The 23215-nt window shown below is 42.0% G+C and overlaps 1 protein-coding gene across 1 annotated transcript in view; it reads left to right on the forward strand.

Annotated features, from left to right (window-relative positions):
- Positions 1 to 20333, forward strand: part of LOC117507425 (DDRGK domain-containing protein 1-like) — a 30575-nt gene extending 10242 nt beyond the window's left edge. Inside the window, exons 4-8 of the mRNA XM_034167295.1 lie at positions 4839 to 4940; positions 7906 to 8028; positions 12603 to 12641; positions 12776 to 12881; positions 18929 to 20333. Of these exons, the coding sequence (XP_034023186.1) occupies positions 4839 to 4940; positions 7906 to 8028; positions 12603 to 12641; positions 12776 to 12881; positions 18929 to 19089 (531 nt within the window). The 3' untranslated portion in view covers positions 19090 to 20333. The remainder of the gene's footprint in view (positions 1 to 4838; positions 4941 to 7905; positions 8029 to 12602; positions 12642 to 12775; positions 12882 to 18928) is intronic.
- Positions 20334 to 23215: the final 2882 nt, after the last annotated feature.

Genomic DNA, 23215 nt, shown 5'->3' on the forward strand with positions numbered 1-23215 from the left:
AGAAAAAGTTGGGGCAGTATGGAAAATGAAATGACGATTTTAAAAAAATAATAAAAAAGCAGTGATTCTTATGTTTACTTTGTCTTTTCATTGCAGGCAGTATGAACTCAAGATACTTTTTGTGTGGTCAGGTTCTTAATTTGTTAATATACATCCATTTCTGCATTTAAGGCCTGCCCAACATTCCAAAAAAGTTGCTACACTAAAGCATTTACCACTTTATTATATTGCCATTCCTTCTTACAATACTTAAAGCATATTGGGATTAAGGACACCAAGCAATGAAGTGTTTCATTTGTTATTTTGTCCCATTGGCCCCTTCACACACCGGTGAAAAAAGCAGGAACCGGCCAAAAAACTGCAACATAAAACGACTTTGGCAACCACAAAAACTTCCATCTGCTGTCGGGAGGGACACACGGTCAGACAGGTGTGAACGATACCGCGGCGACTGTTTTGTGCACACTCATGCGCGCACAAACATTGTGCAAGCACGTGGAACATGTGCAGTGGTGGGCACAGATAACCAAAAAATTAACTTCGATAACAGATAATCAGATAACTGAAAAGTTATCTTCAATAAAGATAAAACAATAAACCACCAAAAAATGTATCGGAAGTTACAGATAACCGATAAATTCCAATATTATCTCTGGCACATTTATAACTACTAGTAAAACAAATTTAATAGCTTCTAGCAATATTAAAAATAACAACAGACCCAAACAATGAGACCACACTTTTTTTCTTTCAACATTCTGCCTCTGCTGGAAGCTTTTGTTTACTACAGCGCTCCCAGCACAGAGGCACCCCAAGAGCAGCCATAAGGCCAGCTCTCTATCAATTACAATGCTCCGGTCAGGCGGAGGTCTTGAAAAATAAAGTCAGTTATGGTTTTGATTTATAAATAACATTAATACCGATAGAATAACTCCATTAACGTCAATTCTGTCATTTGTACAAAGTTGGTTTTGTAACAAGCAGACAGATCGCAAAGGATTCTGGGTAAAAGTGCCTCTGCTAAACACTGATTGGTTCAGTCATTCATTATGTAAACCAACACGTTAATGTGACGTCTGTCGTGTGTTGGTGCTTAAAGATAAATGTGCTTTTGTAAAATATTCCATTTTTTTATTTGTAAAAACAGGCATTTTTACGGAGCCCTGGAAGTGTCATCGCAAAATGTTTTGCATGTGGAGAGAATGTGCGCACGTTTTATTATGATGTAAAACATGCTTTACACTGTGCGAGATGATTTTTCATGCAGGAATCTTTTGGACCGAGTTTCAGGTTAATCGTGCGTCCTGCATCATGTAGTGTACGTGGAGTATCAAGCTGCGGTCAACATCTGACGACCACATCCTGATCGCCGATCGTATGGTCGAATGAGAATCAAACCTGTTTGATATATTATTGTGGTCGGCCGTCGTGAGGGTTTCCTGCTGCTGAAAAGCTACAAGCATCCAAACGCTTGCACTGTGCCTGTGCAAACACTGCAGAGCTGGCTTGTAATGTTGTTGTTGTTGTTGTTGTTATTATTTTGCTGTTGTTTTGTTTTTAAACTTCAGTTGTTAAAAAAAAAAAAAAAAAGCCATTTGCAAAGCCAAAAAGTTGATTTGACAATCATCTGATATAACCGGGGTCAAAACAAATACAACACTGCCATCTACTGGTTCCCAGTTGCTTAGTACTTAGGGCAAATACTGCCATGAACACTACTGGCCAGTAGATGGCAGTAGAGGCCTTGAAAACAGAATTCCAGATAATCCCTGTCTGCTACATTTAAAATGTGTGGAATTTAACAAACGCAAATACAAAACCGTCTATAAATGCACAGAATACGAGGGCTGTCAATAAACTATAGGTCCTTTTTATTTTTTTTCGAAAACTATATGGATTTCATTCATATGTTTTACGTCAGACATGCTTGAACCCTCGTGCACATGTGTGAGTTTTTCCACGCCTGTCGGTGACGTCATTCGCCTGTGAGCACTCCTTGTGGGAGGAGTCGTCCAGCCCCTCGTCGGAATTCCTTTGTCTGAGAAGTTGCTGAGAGACTGGTGCTTTGTTTGATCAAAATTTTTTCTAAACCTGTGAGGCACATCGAAGTGGACACGGTTCGAAAAATTAAGCTGGTTTTCGGTGAAAATTTTAACGGCTGATGAGAGATTTTGAGGTGATACTGTCGCTTTAAGGACTTCCCACGGAGCGGGACGTCGCGCAGCGCTCCCAGGCGCCGTCGTCAGCCTGTTTCAAGCTGAAAACTTCCACATTTCAGGCTCTATTGATCATGGACGTCGTGAGAGAACAGAGAAGTTTCAGAAGAAGTCGGTTTCAGCATTTTATCTGGATATTCCACTGTTAAAGGAGATTTTTTTTAATGGAAGACGTGCGGACGGGTTCGCGCGTCGGGACGCAGCCGGCGCGGTGCGGCGGTACAGGAAAAACACCTCCGTGTTGATAACCATTTGTAAAATCCAGGCGGCTTTTGATGGCTTTCAGTTGAGTGAGTATCTGAGAAATTAACAGCTGGGCATGTTCCAACTTGTCCTTAAGGCTTCCAACAGAGGTGTTTTTCCTGTGGCGGAGTGTCGCGGTGGCTGCGAGCCGACGCTGCAATCCGTCCGCACGTCTTTCATTAAAAAAAATCTCCTTTAACAGTGGAATATCCAGATAAAATGCTGAAACCGACTTCTTCTGAAACTTCTCTGTTCTCTCACGACGTCCTGGATCAATAGAGCCTGAAATGTGGAGGTTTTCAGCTTGAAACAGGCTGACGACGGCGCCTGGGAGCGCTGCGTGACGTCCCACTCCGTGGGAAGTCCTTAAAGCGACAGTATCACCTCAAAATCTCTCATCAGCCGTTAAAATTTTCACCGAAAACCAGCTTAATTTTTCGACCCGTGTCCACTTCGATGTGCCTCACAGGTTTAGAAAACATTTTGATCAAACAAAGCGCCAGTCTCTCAGCAACTTCTCAGACAAAGGAATTCCGACGAGGGGCTGGACGACTCCTCCCACAAGGAGTGCTCACAGGCGAATGACGTCACCGACAGGCGTGGAAAAACTCACGCATGCGCACGAGGGTTCAAGCATGTCTGACGTAAAAACATATGAATGAAATCCATATAGTTTTTGAAAAAAATAAAAAGGACCTATACTTTATTGACAGACCTCGTATATTCAAGAGAGTTTTAGGCACTAGAGTTTAATGCTGTTGTCCGTGGAGCCTGAACACTGTCTGAAATGCATTTGTCCTGTCGTGACGTACTGAGATTACATCATCTTACCCATAATGCACTGCGGGGCACAGCATGTGCTCACAAAACCTTAAAAATTAGCACATTACTTTAAAACTAAAACATATACCTGATATTTTCACTTTATAAAACTTCAGACATGACAGTAATTTTAAATAACTTGTCCAAAATTAATTTGGTTAAAATTTGAACCATAAGTTAAAAATGTATGCCTCTGGATGACTTAGGTGATATTGCCAGCATATCGGTATGGTGTTAAAGGAATTTTTTTTTTGGCCGTTTCTCCTTTGTCTGAAGAGGATTAAGATGCTTTTCATACATGCAGTTCTCTTCTGTTTGCAGAGGTTATAACTGTGTGTTTGTTACAAAACTTTTAACAGGTGGGTGCTGAACTGATTTTAAATTTTAAAAATGCTTGTCACTGTTCAGTTTTGTTTACTTTGTTTATTGGTTTAAAAGTTATCGGACAAAAATTAATCGGAAGATAATTGGTCCGATAATGGTTTTTAAAGTTATCTAAAAAGATAATCCGATAATGAAAACATTATCTTCGATAATTATCTGTTATCGGAAGTGTGCCCACCACTGAACATGTGGCACCACATTGTACTCCCACAGCAGGGGAGCAATTAGCCAATAACCGGAAACATTAAAATATAATTTCTGTTCAGAATGCGGCTATACTAAAATACGAAGTGGGGCAAAATGGAGCCTGATAATCACAGAATGGGGTAAAATGTAATTAAATGAAGCAGACGTACCCAGATTGACTCCAAATATTATTAAATATGATTCAATTAATTACTTTGATTATTTTTAAGTGAAATGGAGCAAAATGGGGACTGATAATAAAACAGGGGTAAAACGTAGCAAAATGGAGCAGACTGACTGTAAATATGATTCAGTTAAGTACTTTTTTTTTTTAGCGAAATGGGGCAACATGGGGACTGACAAGGAAATGGGGGTAAAACGTAATGAAATGGAGCAGACTGACCCATTGAGTTTCATCAAGTTTCATCTCTTGAACACCAGATGGCGCACCTGCCCCTACTACATATACTGAGCAGTCTCACAAAATACAAAAGCCAAACAATTAATAAAAGTACTTATTTGGAGTCAGTCTGGTTCACTCTGCTCCATTTTGTTACATTTTACCCCCATTTTGTGATTATCAGTCCCCATTTTGCCCATTTCATATTTTAGTATGGCCCTTCTGAATGAACTAGTTTGGAAAAATTCTGGTTCAAAGCCCCAGTGTTTTCAGTGTCCCACAGCTGACATAGGATGTTACTAACTGGTTTGCGAACTATATATTTTTTGTTCAACTGGCTTAGGAACGTCACTGTTGGGGTGGAGCCCAGTACCGGAAACATTAAAATTTTGTTTCTGTTCTGAATGAACTAGTTTGGAAAAATTCTGGTTCAAAGCCCTCCCTTAATTATTACTTTATTGCATTCACTTTATTCTTGCATTATCTATGTTAGGCTTTTTTTGTGGTCATTTTACAGTAATGGGTAATTTTCACAAACAGTAGTATTCAGTATAGTGTTGTCATGGATTGTATTGTACTTTGTGCAGGCAGAGATTGAAGAGCGGGAGGAGAGGAGGAGGTTGCAGGAACTCCGAGAGCAAGAGAAGCGTCAGGAGGAGGAGAAGGAGCGACTGCTGGAACAGCAACAGGTAAAACCATTTCAAATATATACACCACTAATGCCCGTGTGCTCAAACTTTAAATGGTGAAAGCAGCAACAATGGATATTCTGTGACATATGCTTGATTTGAAGAAAATTTTAAGCCATAATTTTAAATGCAGTTCAGTTGTAGCAGTGTAGTAAATGCACATGACCAGTGGTGGATGGTAATACATTAGTGACATCCATGAGTAGTAAAAGTACTTTTTTTTTTTTTTTTTTTTTTTTTTTTTTTTTTTTTTTTTTAGAGGAACGAGCACATTTCATATTCCTTTTTAGAAACTACTTCTGTTATCACTGTTTTATTATTTAAGCCTGTAATCTGCCTTTACGTACAGGAGAAGTTTGACTTTTTTTTTTTTTTTTTAAGATTATTTTTGGGTTTAGTTTTTCACTTGGGCCTAAAAAAAATTTTAATCTATGTTTTGCTTCATCATTAAGACCATCACTACCTAAACAGCTAAAACAGACATATATGTATAATATGGAGTGCTTTCGATGTGCCAGCCCCTTGGTGGTGAGGAAGATTCTCTTGATCGATTCATGGATGGGATGGTAGATGTGGGGAAAATCTACATCCAGGGTCAGTCTGTGTGTGTGGGTTTGTTTAAATGGACTGCATTTATATAGCGCTTTTCCATCTGCATCAGACGCTCAAAGCACTTTACAATTATGCCTCACATTCACCCATTCACACAAACACACTCATACACCGGTGTCAGGGTGCCATGCAAGGTACTCAATACGCACTGAGAGCAACCTGGACTAAGGACCTTGCTCATGTGCCCTTAATAATTCATTTAACTATATTAAATAAGTTAAATAGCAGATACGAGGTCTGTTAGAAAAGTATCCAACCTTTTTATTTTTTGCAAAAACCATATGGATTTGAATCACGTGTGATTGCATCAGCCAAGCTTGAACCTTCGTGCGCATGCGTGAGTTTTTTCACGCCTGTCGGTTGCTTCATTCGCCTGTGAGCACGCTTTGAGTGAGCACTGGTCCACCCCCCTCGTCGGATTTTTATTGTGAGGAAAATGTCTGAACGGCTGGAGCAGCGCTGCATCAAATTTTTCCAGAAACTGTGAGAGACAGCCAGGTGGACACCATTCGGAAAATTCAGATGGCTTTCAGGGACAATTTTATGGGCATCACACAGATTAAGGAGTGTTACAGCCGGTTTAAAGACGGCGCACAATGGCGGAGGGCGCGCCTCGCTCCGAGCGGCGATCGACAGGCTGAAACGACCAGATCATTTCCAAACTGAAGGCTGTGTTGATCCGGGACGTCGTCTGAGTACCAGAGAAATGGCAGAAAAGGTGGACATCAGCACTTTTCTGGCACATTCCACTGTTAAAGGATATTTTGTCATGAAAACAGGAGCGGAGGAATTTGCAACGGATCCGCTAATGGCGCGGAACGAAAGCACCTCCATGTTGGTCTCACAGGACATGTGACATGCCCAGATCTTCAACAGTTTCTCGGACACTCACTCGACTGAAAAGCCACCCAAAGCCGTCTGAATCTTCCGAATGGTGCAAGAGCTGGGCATGTCCCGTGAGACTTCCAACACGGAGGTGCTTTTTGTTCTGCGCCATTAGCGGCTCCGTCCTGACGCGCGAATTCCACCGCACGTCTTTCATTACAAAATCTCCTGTAACAGTGTAATGTGCCGAAAAAGTGCTATGTCCACCTCTCTTGCCATTTCTCTGGTAGTCAGACGAAGTCCCGGATCAACACAGCCTTCAGTTTGGAAATGATCTGGTCGTTTCAGCCTGTTGATGGCCGCTCAAAGCGCGGCACGCTCTCAGTGGGCCGTCTTTTAATCCTTAATCTGTGTGATGCCCATAAGATCTTCACCGAAAGCCATCTGAATTTTCTGAATGGTTTCCACCTGACTGTCTCTCACAGTTTCTGAAAAAATTTTGATACAGCAAAGCTGCAGTCGCCCAGCCATTTTCCTGACAATAAAAATCCGCCAAGGGGGCTGGACCACTCCTCCCACAAAGCGTGCTCACAGGTGAATGACGCAACTGACAGGTGTGAAAAAACTCACGCATGTGCACGAAGGTTCAAGCTTGGCTGATGCAATCACACGTGATTCAAATCCATATGGTTTTTGCAAAAAATAAAAAGGTCGGATACTTTTCAAACAGACCTCGTAATTACAAACCTAAAAAGATAGAGTGTGAGAGCTACCGACTGGGTCATTGCACACCGACAAACATGTGATCCTTAGCCTGGTCCGATGGCTATGAAAACCCACACGATTGGGGTCCGAGGACCCACTGCATCCTTCATCTGCCTTCACAGCCGTTGGGTTAGAAGCCATCACCTCCTACGCCTAATCTGCTATTGAGGACTTCTTGTTTCACCTAAACCCTGTTCACCGTCTCGCTTTCAGGGTTCCTGTTGGGCCTTCGTGGTTTCTGTAGCAGCCAAGGGGTGCACAACGTCCTCACCAGCTTACCTTAACAGCCAATCCCTGACTCCATCCGTTAGACCAGGTGTCACAATAGGGATAAGGGATTGGATTTTGACACCCAGTATGGAGTGTATGGGTGTCAATGTATGGGTGTCAAACACTGGAGTGTACAAATACTCCAGTAAGCTGCTAAAGAAAAGTTTTAAAAGCATTGATGAGGAATGGTGTTCCTTACTTTAAGAAGACAACCCAGATCTAGGTTTGAGAAAGTAACTTGTACTTAAGTCAGCAATTTTTTTTCTTGTGTAGGTTTCTCAAATAGGACTGATTATTTTTACAGTATGTGAGCCATTTTTTTCATGGTCATAATTGTACTTCTGTCCACCACTGAGAGTAAATATTCTTGATAAATGCATCACCTATTTACACAAAGCTTGAATTTACTGTATATGTGATGTCACTCAGGTGTTCAGTGGACACGTGAGAGCAGCCGTCGGGTGTCGTAACAATGTGTTTCTGTTTGATGCAGGAAGAGGAGGAGCTCCGAGCCAAGGAGGAGGAAGAGAGGAGACAAGAGGAGGAATACTTAAGGCTCAAAGCCTCCTTCATTATAGAAGACCAGGGAGAGGAACAGCAGCTCACTGAAGATCAGGTTGGACCTCAACTAAACTCACAACATACCAGTAGGGTTCACTTTGATTTCACACAGCAACATTTTCAAGGCAACTGAAGCTTATAAATAAGACCCACATGTGAGAACACTGGTCTTTCGTTTCTCACAAATATTGTGATTATGTCAGTGATGGCTTCAAGAGCTCATAATATGCTAATAACAACAGGGTCACCTCCCTCACCTGGCCTACAGTAACAATTTTTTTTTTTTTTTAGGATGTGGGTCTGTATGAATGACCAGAGAAAACTAAATGATTCTTTGAAAATAGTTTCCTATATACATTATACATTTCTTTATATTTTGGGTGACTTTCAAAAGCTTATTTTCTGGTTTATATGTATATGTGTGTATATATATATATATATATATATATATATATATATATATATATATCATAATATCAGTGACATGCAGTGAAGTTGATGGCTGGTGAGGCAATGATTTCATCACAATCAGATATACAAACATATGAACCACAGAGTAGCTTATTCACCATTTGATTGGCAGCAGTTGACGGGTTATGTTTAAAATTAAAATCTCATATCAGCATGGACCGGGCCGCCGGGCCACCCGCCCTCGACCGCCACCCAATCCTCTCTGCACCTGACCCCCATGGCCCCCTCTGCAGGTGGTGAACCCACAGGAGGGCGGGCCCACGTCGCTCTTTCGGGCTGAGCCCGGCCGGGCCCCATGGGCTAAGGCCCGACCACCAGGCGCTCGCGCTCGCGAGCGAGCCCCAACCCCAGGCCTAGCTCCAGGGTGGGGCCCCGGAGTTCGCCCAACCAGTCCATATGTGTTTTGTGGATCTGGAGAAGGCGTTTGACCGTGTCCCTCGGGGCACCCTGTGGGGAGTGCTCCGGGAGTACGGGGTCTGGGGTCCTTTGCTAAGGGCTATCCGGTCCCTGTACGACCACAGCAGGAGCTTGGTTCGCATTGCCGGTAGTAAGTCAAACCTGTTTCCGGTGCACGTTGGCCTCCACCAGGGCTGCCCTTTGTCACCGGTTCTGTTCATTATTTTTATGGACAGAATTTCTAGGCGCAGCCAGGGTGGAGAGGGGGTCTGGTTTGGGAACCACAGTATCTCGTCTCTGCTGTTTGTGGATGATGTGGTTCTGTTGGCTTCGTCAAATCAGGACCGTCAGCGTGCACTGGGGCGTTTTGCAGCCGAGTGTGAAGCGTCCGGGATGAAAATCAGCACCTCCAAATCCGAGGCCATGGTTCTCGACCGGAAAAAATGTGCTTTGCCCTCTTCAGGTCGGTGGAGTGTCCTTGCCTTAAGTGGAGGAGTTTAAGTATCTCGGGGTCTTGTTCACGAGTGAGGGACGGATGGAGCGTGAGATCGATAGATGGATCGGTGCAGCATCTGCAGTGATGCAGTCGCTGTATCGGACCGTCGTGGTGAAGAGAGAGCTGAGTAGGGGGGTAAAGCTCTCGATTTACCGATCGATCTACGTCCCGATCCTCACCTATGGTCATGAGATTTGGCTAATGACCGAAAGAATGAGATCATGAGTACAAGCGGCCGAGATGAGTTTCCTCCGCAGGGTGGCTGGGCGCTCCCTTAGAGAGAGGGTGAGGAGCTCGGTCACTTGGGAGGAGCTGCTCCTCCATGTCGAAAGGAGTCAGTTGAGGTGGCTTGGGCATCTTTTCCGGATGCCCCCTGGACGCCTCGCTGGAGAGGTGTTCCGGGCACGTCCCATTGGGAGGAGGCCTCGGGGAAGACCCAGGACACGCTGGAGGGACTACATCTCTCGGCTGGCTTGGGAACGCCTTGGGGTTTCCCCGGAGGAGCTGGGGGAGGTGTGTGTGGATCGGGAGTTCTGGGCGGCTTTGCTTGAGCTGCTGCCCCCGCGACCCGACTCCGGATAAAGCGGAAGAAAATGGATGGATCTCATATCAGCATTCTTTACACAAACTGTAGCACACAAAAAAAGCACATTTAATTAAAAAGAAAACATTATTATGGACTTACCTTTACTTATAAATGAAGTTCATGTGCCGCTCCATCTGAACAAAAGCATAGATGACTTGCTTGTAGAAATCTTCCTTAGCTTCATTCAGTTTTAAAAGTCTCTGTCTCAGTGAAGATCACTGCCAAGGAAGAAAGTCGTCCTATTCTGACTGTATGTTTGGAGCTTTTTCTGGCTTTGAAAGTGAGTGGTCGATCGCTTGTGTTTGATGAGACTTCTTTGTAAATTCTTTAGGCCACAATATCCCATCTTAGTCCAGACATTGTCACAAGTAGAGAAAAGGAGGCAGAAAAGGGGGGGGGGGGGGTGTTTCTTGCTGGACATCCACACAGCTAGACTTTACATGTGTACCACTCCATTTGAAAAGAGCGAGTCTTCTATACTGCAGTCTGAAGCAAACCTTTTAGCTCCGGCGTTGGTCTTCTTTTAATTATTACCTCCTGCTTCGATTGAAAGTCCAGTTTAGAAAATTGTTTGGATATATAATCCTCCATTCTGAAACTAAAGTCCAAGTGAGAGGGGAAAAAATAAATGAACGGCTGCTCTTGCAGCTTGCTGTTACTACTTCTGCAGCTGAGGAGTTGCTGCAGGAAGAATCCATGGGATCACTAGTGCCCCCAGCATGAGGCAGGAGAACTGCGTGCCTCACTTGGTGTGTTTTTGCAGCTTTTTTATGATTGCTCAGCACACAAAACATGTTACACACACTTAAAGCTGTTCGCAAAAACACTGTACATTATGTACATCAGCTAAACTATGGAATTTAAGTTCATATAGCCAAAGTGTTTGACCATTATAAGACAGAGACACTCACACTGCATAGCATTCCATAAGTTAGCCCAGTGATTGTGCAATCCAAGTTGAGGCACAGCTGGCTGCTGCCTCACTGCACGTCTCTTCTCAGTATTTGAATGGCAAATGTGAAAATTCAGCAATTTTGAATAACAAAGAATCCAAAACTGGTGAAGTTAAAAGGAAAATAACTTTATAGTACAAATCAGTGGATAAATATAACCATTTAATTTATTCTTTCCATTTACATTTTTTTCTTTCTATGATGATGGGTGAGACACAATTTCTACTCACAACACCCTATAATGACATGATTTTTTTTTTTTTTTTTTTTTTTTTTTTTGCAAATTTATTTAAAAAAGCCCAGCATGGCCACAAGCTTGGTGCACCTACCTTTAGGCAGTTTTGCCCATTCCACTTTGCAGCACCTCTCAAGAACCATCAAGTTGGATGGGGAGCACTGTTGCACAGCCATTTTCAGATCTCTCTAGAGATGTTCATGTGGATTCAGGTCTGGGCTCTAGCTGGGCCACTCAAGGACATTCATAGAGCTGCCTTGAAGCCAGTCATTTGATGTCTTGGTTGTGTGTTAAGGGTCATTGTCCTGCTGAAAAATTAACTGTTGCCCCAGTCTGAGATCAAGAGCACTCTGGAGCAGGTTTTCATCCAGGATGTCTGTGTACATTGCTGCATTCATCTTTCCCTCAATCCTAACTAGACTCCAAGTTCCTGCCACCAAAAACATCCCCACAGCATGATGCTGCCACCACCATGCATCACTGGTGCCTGGTTTCCTCCGAATATGATGCCTGGCATTCATGTCAAAGAGTTCAATCTTTGTCTCAGACCAGAGAATTTTGTTTCTCATAGTCTGAATTTCCTTCAGTGCCTTTTGGCAAACTCCAGGCGGGCTGCCATGTAACTTTAAATAAGGAGTTTCTTCCATCTGGCCACTCTACCATACAGACCTGATTGGTGGATTGCTGCAGAGATGGTTGTCCTTCTGGAAGGTTCTCCTCTCTCCACAGAGGAATGCTGGAGCTCTGACAGAGTGACCATCGGGTTCTTGATCAGTTTGCCTCGAGACAGTCCTGTCTCGGAGGTCTACTGACAATTCCTTTGACTTCATGCTTGGTTTGTGCTCTGATATGCACTGTCAACTGTGGGACCTTATATGTAGACAGGTGTGTGTCTTTCCAAATCATGTCCAATCAACTGAATTTACCTCAGGTGGACTGCAGTTAAGCCGGAGAAACATCTCGATGATCACTGGAAACAGGATGCACCTGAGCTCAATTTTAAGTTTTATGGCAAAGGCTGTGAATACTTATGTACACGTGATTTCTTAGTTGTTTTTTTTTTTTTTTTTAAATTTGCGAAAATCTATATTCAAAAAATTCACATCATTATGGGATATTGTGTCTTAAAACCCACGTGTGCATGGCATGTGGTGAAACTTGACTCTTTGTTCTAAACGCTTAACCAGATAAAACAAGTCTCACATGCATGTTTTAAGCAGATACCGGACTCATAGACAAAATATATAATCCTTTAAGTAAGGTGATTACTTGTTATTACTAAAACAAAATAACAACAATAAAAACTGAATGGCAAAATAATATATAAACACACAGATATCTAAGATCACTATTATTTACAGTCCCAGGGACCACAATTCATGAATCGTGCAATAATGGTCCAAGTGCTCACAGCCTGCGTGGACCCCAGTGATCACTGCTTGTGGCTATATTTTTATAATTATGTAAAATGTTACCATTTTTTTTCTCCCAGTCACAGAGTCTGCTCAAGGAATTCATCCAGTACATAGAGGTAAGTGTAAATGGACTGCATTTATATAGCGCTTTTCCATGTGTACTGTATACTTTTCCATGTGTCTGTGTACTGTAACGTGATCCTGGATTACATGAATATACTGTATTATATCTCTGAACCCTGTCCTACAGAAATCTAAAGTGGTTCTCCTGGAGGACTTGGCTTCTCAATTTGGCTTGAGAACACAGGATGCTATTGTGAGGCTCCAGGACTTGTTAGCCAACGGCTCTATCACAGGTTAGTATGTTTGGTGGTTAGCAGTCTTGCCTCAAAACAAGAAGTTCCAGGGTTTGATTATGTGTATGGAGCTTGCAAGTTCTCCTTGTCTCTGCGTGGGTTTCCTTCTGGCACTCCTATTTCCCTGCACCATATAAATTTGTACATTAGGGTTGTGCTCCTTTCACTGCACTTGCTGTAAATGGTGCCCTGAGACCTGGACTAGGTCTGTGTGTTCTGGACTCTGGCTGCCTACTGCTCCTAGAGGTTGTACTGTGTCTGACTTAGACTTAAAAATGATTTGAGATTCTGGTTTTTAACTGATTCTCAGTCTGGTCACCACTCCTGAGCTACTGACAGTTCCACACAGAGACCTACAGTACCAGTCAAATGTTTGGACACACTTTCCCATTCAGTTGTGAAACCAAACTTTTGGCAGGTCGTATACAAATTTATGTAAACTGCTTGTGCCTTGTGTGGTGTGTAGAGAATATTTTGGAAGTTTTTACACTGCATAAACGTCCTGATAGAACTGCAGTTTTACCTGGAGAAATACACACACACACGCAGCCCCTGGTCTTCCTAAAGCCCCGGTCACATGGCACTAATGAAGGACACCAAAGCCAAAACGAAACAAGAAATCTGGACTTACGTTGAGTTTCAGAGACATTGTTTAACCGTCGTCCTGCTTTGTTCCTGTAGTTGGCTCTTCGTCAGAATTTTCACACTGTTGAAAAATGTGAACAAATTCTGACTACAACTTTAGTTAGTCTGTATTCCATTTTGCTTTCTGTCTTGACAGTTCCTCCTCGTTTTCATAGTTCCCGTACCGTCAGCATTTTGTTTGACTGTCGTTCAACTTCGTCCAACCTCCCAAGTTCAATGTCTTGCACGAACATTGGCGATATCTGAACAGATCAATTATTCCATGAGCCATTCATGAATTTTGACCTAAACTGTACCACTTAAGGGGAAAAAAAATGACACTTAGAATCCAGCCTCAGTGTATCATGGCCTACACCAAAATGTATGATAGCCATCCCAGGGTGGTAGCTGTAGCCAGGTAGGGGTCAGTGAAGAATTACACAAAGGTCAAACTTTAAAAATGCTCCAATCATGTTGAAACCTATATCACATTGTTTGTCTGACAAAATGATTCCAAAAAGGTCTACTTTGGACTATGATGGAATGAGTTATGGGGTAAAAACAGCAAAAATGGTGACAAGTCAGTTTCAGTTTGTACAGGCGTCTAAAGTTAGTTACTCCAGTTTCGGCAAAACATTATGCAGATTATTGGTTGAAATTAAAGGATCAATAAATGGAATAGTTTTGACTGTGTTGAATGCTTTGTCTCCAAAGTAAAGGTCAACATCCATTCAGTTCTATGACATGTGATATATGTTACCCTGTAACATGATAACTACCGTATTTTCCGGACTATAAGTCGCACTTTTTTACATGTTTTGGCCGGGGGTGCGACCTATACTCCGGTGCGACTTATAAATGAAAAATATACCGGTAGGATCTCAATTAATTTACTGTAACAAAACAATTTTACGTGACAGAGTCGATCTATGTTTTAAAATGGCCACCGGAAAAGGAAATGCAATGCATCATGGGCACTGTAGTATGACGGCCATCCTATAGTTCACGCTGGTCGCGATAACCAATCAGAGAACAGAACTTTGGATGCGTATTCCTCACCTCACCCACAGCGTGTGAAGCTGACGAACTCGGTGCTTGCTGTTATTCCGGCTTGGCGAACAGAACAGCTTCAACCCTTGGATATCAATGTGAGCAGAGTGTTTAAGTTGACGCTGAGAGCTGCGTGGGAGCATTGGGTGAGCGACGGCGGAGGATTAGCGTGTGCACTTGGAAGGAGCTGGCGTCGATGATTGTGAAAAGCGTTTGAAGCAGACGAACATGGTGTTTATTCCGGGACGGCTAACAAGACAGCTTCAACTCTTGGATATCAGTGTGAGCAGAGTTGACGTTGAGAGCTGCATGGGAGCACTGAGCGACGGCGGAGGATTAGCGTCTGCACTTGGAAGGAGCTGGATCGACACCGCTGGGTGGTCATGAGCTGCGCAGGTAGGCGCTGCATGGTTCGGCTCGCAATGTGGTCCGCAAAATACAAACATATCCGTAGGTAAAATGCAGCTCACGAGAGGGCACTCAAGGCTTGTGTGACTGTTCCTGCGACTTCTAACTACCATAGAAAAATAAAAATTTTAACGTTACTGATAACATAACAAGACAACGGAGAAGGCCCGAAAAAATGCCACCAAAAAGAAAATCATACTCTGCAGATTACAAGTTGCGACTGGTGAAATATGCATCCGAAAACGGTAGCCGTCACAATATTATCATCTGAACTTTTCATGTTAACATACCTGTATGTCCATGGGACTTATAGTCCAGTGCAACTTATTTATGGTTTATTTTTCTTTATAATGGATAAAGTGGCTGGTGCGACTTATACTCCGGTGCGACTTATTTATGGTTTGTTTTTCTTTATAATGGATAAAGTGGCTGATGCGACTTATACTCCGGTGCGACTTATAGTCCGGAAAATACGGTAAGCATGACAGACGGTGCAAATTATTCCTTTTTAGAACCCTACAACCCCTGGGAAAAATTCTGGAATCACCGGCCTCGGAGGATGTTCATTCAGTTGTTCAATTTTGTAGAAAAAAAGTAGATCACAGACATGACACAAAACTAAAGTCATTTCAAATGACAACTTTCTAGCTTTAAGAAACACTATAAGAAATCAGGAAAAAAAAATTGTGGCAGTCAGTAACGGTTACTTTTTTAGACCAAGCAGAGGGAAAAAAATATGGAATCACTCAATTCTGAGGAAAAAATTATGGAATCATGAAAAAAGAAAGCTCCAACACATCACTAGTATTTTGTTGCACCACCTCTAGCTTTTATAACAGCTTGCAGTCTCTGAGGCATGGACTTAATGAGTGACAAACAGTACTCTTCATCAATCTGGCTCCAACTTTCTCTGATTGCTGTTGCCAGATCAGCTTTGCAGGTTGGAGCCTTGTCATGGACCATTTTCTTCAACTTCCACCAAAGATTTTCAATTGGATTAAGATCCGGACAATTTGCAGGCCATGACATTGACCCTATGTGTCTTTTTGAAAGGAATGTTTTCACAGTTTTCGCTCTATGGCAAGATGCATTATCATCTTGAAAAATGATTTCATCATCCCCAAACATCCTTTCAATTGATGGGATAAGAAAAGTGTCCAAAATATCAATGTAAACTTGTGCATTTATTGATGATGTAATGACAGCCATCTCCCCAGTGCCTTTACCTGACATGCAGCCCCATATCATCAATGACTGTGGAAATTTACATGTTCTCTTCAGGCAGTCATCTTTATAAATCTCAATGGAACGGCACCAAACAAAAGTTCCAGCATCATCACCTTGCCAAATGCAGATTCGAGATTCATCACTGAATATGACTTTCATCCAGTCATCCACAGTCCACGATTGCTTTTCCTTAGCCCATTGTAACCTTGTTTTTTCTGTTTAGGTGTTAATGATGGCTTTCATTTAGCTTTTCTGTATGTAAATCCCATTTCCTTTAGGCGGTTTCTTACAGTTCAGTTACAGACGTTGACTCCAGTTTCCTCCCATTCGTTCCTCATTTGTTTTGTTGTGCATTTTCGATTTTTGAGACATATTGCTTTAAGTTTTCTGTCTTGACGCTTTGTCTTCCTTGGTCTACCAGTATGTTTGCCTTTAACAACCTTCCCATGTTGTTTGTATTTGGTCCAGAGTTTAGACACAGCTGACTGTGAACAACCAACATCTTTTGCAACATTGTGTGATGATTTACCCACTTTTAAGAGTTTGATAATCCTCTCCTTTGTTTCAATTGGCATCTCTCGTGTTGGAGCCATGATTCATGTCAGGCCACTTGGTGCAACAGCTCTCCAAGGTGTGATCACTCCTTTTTAGATGCAGACGAACGAGCAGATCTGATTTGATGCAGGTGTTAGTTTTGGGGATGAAAATTTACAGGGTGATTCCATAATTTATTCCTCAGAATTGAGTGAGTCCATATTTTTTTTCCCTCTGCTTGGTCTAAAAAAGTAACCGTTACTGACTGCCACAATTTTTTTTCCTGATTTCTTATAGTGTTTCTTAAAGCCAGAAAGTTGCCATTTGAAATGACTTTAGTTTTGTGTCATGTCTGTGATCTGCTTTTTTCTACAAAATTAAACAACTGAATGAACATCCTCCAAGGCCGGTGATTCCATAATTATTGCCAGGGGTTGTATTAACCCAAACAATGGGACGAAAAGCAATGTTGTCATACAGAAACAATAGCGGCAAGAACGTTTTATCAACTACTTTAACTATTTACGCTCATTCCCGCCGTCTGTGGCTGGAGAAGCTGTGCGCACGCACACAAACGGCTGTGCGCACATTTGCATGCCGTCTGTAACTGGAATGTGCATGTGCGCATACGTTGTTGTTGTGAAGACCAACCTGTTGTCAAGACAACCAGATGTCGCACCTGCAGGTGCTGTGGAGAGTGCAGGTTGGCTGCAGAAATGATCACAGGCTGGCGCTCGGTCTGATACCCGCTGTCGACTCACATCATTATGAATGTTTTGTTTTGATTTTGTTTAAAGCATCAAGGTTGCTGTTCGTTTTGTTTTTCTTTTGTTAGTTTCAGTTTTGTTTCGTTCTTTTATGTGCTCTGGACTCGCAAACTTTTCCGTGATGGGAGAAGTGCAGGCTCATTCATTCACTTTTTCTCAACAATTTGTGACTTTGTGACTTTTTTCCTTTGTTCAGCTGTCGCCGTGTGACCGGGCCCTAAGAGGTCCCTGATCCAAGTACTAACCAGGACCTACTCTGCTTGCCTTCTGAGAAATGATGGGATCAGGCTTACACAGAGCAGACTTTAAGACATTTCTTTCACACCCAGCTCCTCCTTGTCATTCAGATCAGTGCACAGGAGCAGCATTCAGTTGTCACATGTGTAGACTGTGCCATCTTGTGTTTGAATTAACTTGGGCCTTAGATGATAATGCAGTATGATTTTGATATATAAGTCACAGGACCAGCCAAAAAATAAAAAGTGTTATTTGTAGTCTGGAAAATATGGTATATCTAAAATGATCATTTGGGGTGCGGGGGTTGGGGGTGGGGGTTGACTGTAATGTTGGGTTAAAGCCTGATTTGTGCTTCTGTCTGTGCAGCTCCATAGTGATGCAGAGCCCTCTCTGAGCCCCTCTCCGTAGCCTGACGTGCACCTCCCAAAAATTAAAACTACACAACGGCAAGGGCTGACTGGTCATTTTTCCGGTTTCGCTCCTTACTCTCCTGTCATATTTGAAAGTTTTTACGGTGCGCACACCAATCACTTTTTGATCACAGATCAAATAGAGGAATGTTCAGCAGAAAAGTCTGTAAATATGGCGAACTTTAGAACACGAGTCAAAAAACTACAAAGATGCTCAAATGACTTGTTGTTCATGGATGCAAATTGCACGTAATGTTGGTTTGAAGGTTGATGATTGTATAAAAAAGTGGAGGTTGCTGAGGACAAATTGGTCCAAAAACGTCACCCCCCCCCCCCCCCCCCCCCAAAAAAAAAAAAAACGCGACCAGGAACAGTGGCGGTGCAGGTGGAAAGAAAGTCCCTGCCTTGTTCTTCACGTTGTGCCCCCTAGTATTCCGACAGTAAATCACATTATGACACCCACCAATGTGACAGAGAACTTTGAAAGGTCAAGCCCACGTCAAAATCATTGCGTGACCAAGGAGTTAGAGTTGTAGGAGCATAAATCAGCCTTAAGTGATGTATGGAGGCCATAAGATCAAAGGTCCTATGACCAGACAGGAAAATGTGTGTGGGAGAGGTGAAAGACTCTGGACCATCATTAAGGTGTCTGCAAGCAAGATCCTTCATCTCCATGTTGCTCTTGTATGGTAACACTTTGTGTGTTTAAGAGACAGAGAGAGACTGACTGCAATGCATCATTAAAATCATTCAAAATGATTGAATAAAAAATGTACTTCTTTTCTCTCAGGAGTGATCGATGACAGAGGGAAGTTTATTTCCATCACTCCAGAAGAATTGGACTCTGTGGCCCAGTTCATCAAACGCAGGGGCAGAGTTTCAATTACAGAGTTGGCCCAGGCCAGCAACTCTCTGATCAACCTGATTCCTGAGAGCTGCAGCTCTGCTTGATCTGTTCATGAAGGCTCAAGTATGAAGACCACAGGATTTAACAGCTACCAAAGCAAAGACTCTGTACTTGTGCAGGCGGAGTTGTACAGTTTTGGTGGGAATTACGTATATGCATCTTTTTTTTTTTTTTTTTTTTTTTTTTTTTTTAGTGCAGATTTTAAAATCACTTCAGAAAAAAAATGCAAATTAACAAATCGTGTGAAATCAGATTTTCCACTAAAATGCTCTTATACCACCAGCAGTGTCAGAGGTGGTATCCCTGGATCTACTAACCATAATAACATGTTGGATCCTGGTTTCAGTGACCAGAGTGGAACCTCTGAACATGATGTCCTAATACTGTTGATGCAGCTTAGGAGAGCAATAATGTTCTCATGGGAAGATGCTGAGTTCATGTGCAGAGCTGTCTGGTCCATTGAAATGCCCAGTTAGTGGACTCTGACCACAGATGTTTAGCTTTCTTAAAGATTCTAGTTTCTAGAAGTTCCTAAATCTGGCTAGTCTTCAAGATGAGTTTTTGAGAACAACCGTCTTGAGACAGATTTAACATTTAAATACTGTATTGTATTTATTAATGATTGATGTAAATTAAGTCTAAGACGTATTCAGTGACTTGAAAATGTTTGTGTTCATCTGTACAGAAAACTGGCTGTCAAAACAATCATCTACTATCAGTTCACTAAAGAATGCCAATAACTGAAATGCGTGTGAGGGTCGGATGACAGGTTCTGCCTCCAGTGTAATTATTTCAATAACAAGCAAGATACTAGCGTGAATCACAAATCTCCTTAAAGGTTGTAATTTCCTCAGTAAGGCAGTGTCATTACCTTTCACCAATTGTAGTACTAGTTTCACTTCAGTATCTTGCATCTAATTGAAATAATCCAGCTGTAGGCAGAACTCTTCAGATGACCCTTGTACTTTTTTTTATTTTACTTTGTGCATTTTTAATGATCAGTAAATTGACATTTTATATATAGTGTACAAAATGGGTTCATTTACATTTATTTTCAACATATTTCAGTTTGTCTTTCATGTATGAGGAGTGCCAGTAGCTGTGATCAGTTGTGTGTGTTGCTCGGAATGAGTTTATCGATCACCTCATCTACCCAGCGCAAGATGATCAGTGCATTGCAACAATGACTTGCTCCTTCTTAGAACACACCAAAAGTTCTGCAATTGTTGCTGTTCATCCAGTGTGAATCCATGTACGTATCTTCAAATTAAAGATGATCGTTAAGGGGTTTTGGCTCTGTGACTATTTGCTTCCAATAGAACACTGTTTTGTGGTAGTTGCAGGAATTAAATGCTAGATATGCCAAATATTTATGGACCGGAGTGGTTATCACAGAGTTCTTTTGTGAATACAAGTCTGGACAATTTACAGCATGTTGAAGAGATTAGTAGTATTACTGAAATCTTTAAGATCTTTTACAATAGGATGACAAGGTTGATGTTTTTGAAAAAATAAACTGTCAAAGGCAGAAAGTTGGCATTCACTTAAATGCTTTTTCACTTTGAATTTTCTTTGTGTCTCCACATTTCTGGGCTTGGATATTGTCTGTCAAATAATGCCAGATAAAAAGCAGTGCGACTGGTTGAATAGATTAGAGCCAAAATATGTTAACACTAGATTATAACAGAACACAATTTTTGTTTGTCTGTCCTTTCTCATTTTAATGCCACATCGGTTCATCTCTGCTGTACACCTTGTATTTCTGTGCCGAACAGTCAGGAAAAAAAAAAAAAAAACCACCAGGATGCCACAGATTTAGAAAACGACACATTTTTGATGAAATGTAGAGGTTCATATTCTGTAGGTACATTGTATTTGGATCAGTAAATAGAACAGAACATATGTAACTGGCACAGAAAATGGAAAGAGTCATTTTAAGTGTTAATCTGTTTGTACAGTTGGCCATAATTTGACATGCACCTTGGTTAAAAACTTTCATACCAAATTTTAAGCAATACATTTTATTCCCTGTCATATTATCAGTGGGTCAAATGTGTAAATACACCAAATTGGAAATTAAGGACAACAACATATGTTCAGTAAGACTGCAAAAATTCATACTATTACTCTTGTAGCGGGATGAAAGTCCCGGGTCCCACTTGAAAAGACGTTCCCGCTAGCGTGGCTAACGGGGAGTTCCCCTTTGGCTGACCTGGTAGAGGAACGGTCTTTTGGTGCGAGCCGCGTGGGTTCGATCCCCCACCGTCGTCCCTGCCACGAAGGTCCTGCTGCTTCAATCTGGCATCACGAACAGGATGTGGGTCACAGAGTATGCTAACATGCACCTGTGACTTCGGGACGAAGTCAAAAATGGTGGGGAGATGTGTAGCAGGATGAAAGTCCCGGGTCCCAATTGAAAAGACATTCCCGCTAGCTTGGCTAACGGGGAGTTCCCCTTTGGCTGACCTGGTAGAGGAACGGTCTTTTGTGCGAGCCGCGTGGGTTCGATCCCCACCTTCGTCCCGGCTATGAAGGCCCTGCTGCTTCAATCTGGTGTCACGAACAGGATGTGGTCACAGAGTATACTAACATGCATCTGTGACTTCGGGACGAAGTCAAAAATGGTTGGGAGATGTGTAGTGGGATGAAAATCCCGGGACCCACTTGAAAAGACGTTCCCGCTAGCTTGGCTAACGGGGAGTTCCCTTTTGGCTGACCTGGTAGAGGAACGGTCTTTTGGTGCGAGCCGCGTGGGTTCGAATCCCCACCATCGTCCCGGCCACGAAGGTCCTGCTGCTTCAGTAATCTCAGCATAATTTTGCACCATTTCTCACATCTCTGCAGTACAATGGAGTCTTACAATAGGTCCCACTCATGAAACAGCACTTCAACCAGAGATGAGAAAACACTAGAGCGGACATCAGCATTCAGCCGGTACTTACTACTGAAGGTAACCATGTAGGGGAGCCATGCAGGATGACAGTAGAGTAAGATGAGTTTTACCATGCACTCAGTACCCAAGATGAATTAATGATAAACGTCCATCAAGTGGAGATATTTCTCAATTGCAAGAGCCTTGAGTAAAGGCTGCTGTGGGGCGCTGCCAACAATGACCAATCTGTTGCTTATATTAATAGATATAAAACTACTCTTAAAAATTGACCCAACTTAAAATGTCGTAACTGACGGCCCTTCACAATGCAAGTGATACTCTTCATCTTAGTCTTGGTTTATTCCATCTGAAATCACCCAGTTTAAAAAAAAAAATCAAAAAATCCCAGGTCACTCCTCAGCATTAGTCTGTCAATTTTATATGTTAATCACATTCCAAAGTTAGGGTGAAATGCCAAATATTAGGTCTGTATCGTGAAAACTTTTGAAGTTACAGCAGTGTTTTCTACCAACTTTGCACATTAATAATGAGCTCCCTATATGCCTCACAGCTTTGAAACTGCTCATGCCAGGCTAACATTTGGTGTAGAGTTGGGTAATTGTGGTAGTTCTGGTGTTTCTAGTGTGATCCACCTTTCACAAAGGCCTCAAAATGGCAGAAAACCCGAAATTGTACATGTTCGTATCTTTGATTAGTTCAAAATCAAAGAAATATACTAGCTATGGCTATAGAACTCTTTGTATGATGGTTTGTGATATACCAGGTTGTTTTAACAAACTTTACAGTTGTTTAAAAAATGCTAATTTTTAAAAAGTGTCAAAATATACCAATTTTCATCACCCCAGATGCCAATGTGGACAGTTGACTATCATATTCATATTTTTACCATATATTCTTACATATGCTGCACATATGGTGTTGTTATTGAGCTTCCTTCTTGTGAATATAAATAGACACATTAGCATGACACACTGGCTATTAAATGTGTAAATATGTTCCACTAGCTGGGGTACCCGGTGCTGCCTGGATTAACCTGTTTTAGACATAAGCCAAATGCCAATCATTTAAATCAAAACAATTGCCCAACATTTGTTTTTGTAATGCTGATGTTTTATAAATATAATAGTTAATGGGCTAAAGTTTGTCCAGCAGAACTATAAGAGGTGGACTCCCCAAACTACAGTAAGTGGAAATACTTGGTTAAAAGACAAACACATTTGAAGTCCTTCATGCAGACTTTGTTTTGCAACCAAATTTATAACAAAATACACACAAAA

Source organism: Thalassophryne amazonica, chromosome 3 (genome assembly GCF_902500255.1).
Source record: "Thalassophryne amazonica chromosome 3, fThaAma1.1, whole genome shotgun sequence".
Classification (NCBI taxonomy): domain Eukaryota; kingdom Metazoa; phylum Chordata; class Actinopteri; order Batrachoidiformes; family Batrachoididae; genus Thalassophryne; species Thalassophryne amazonica.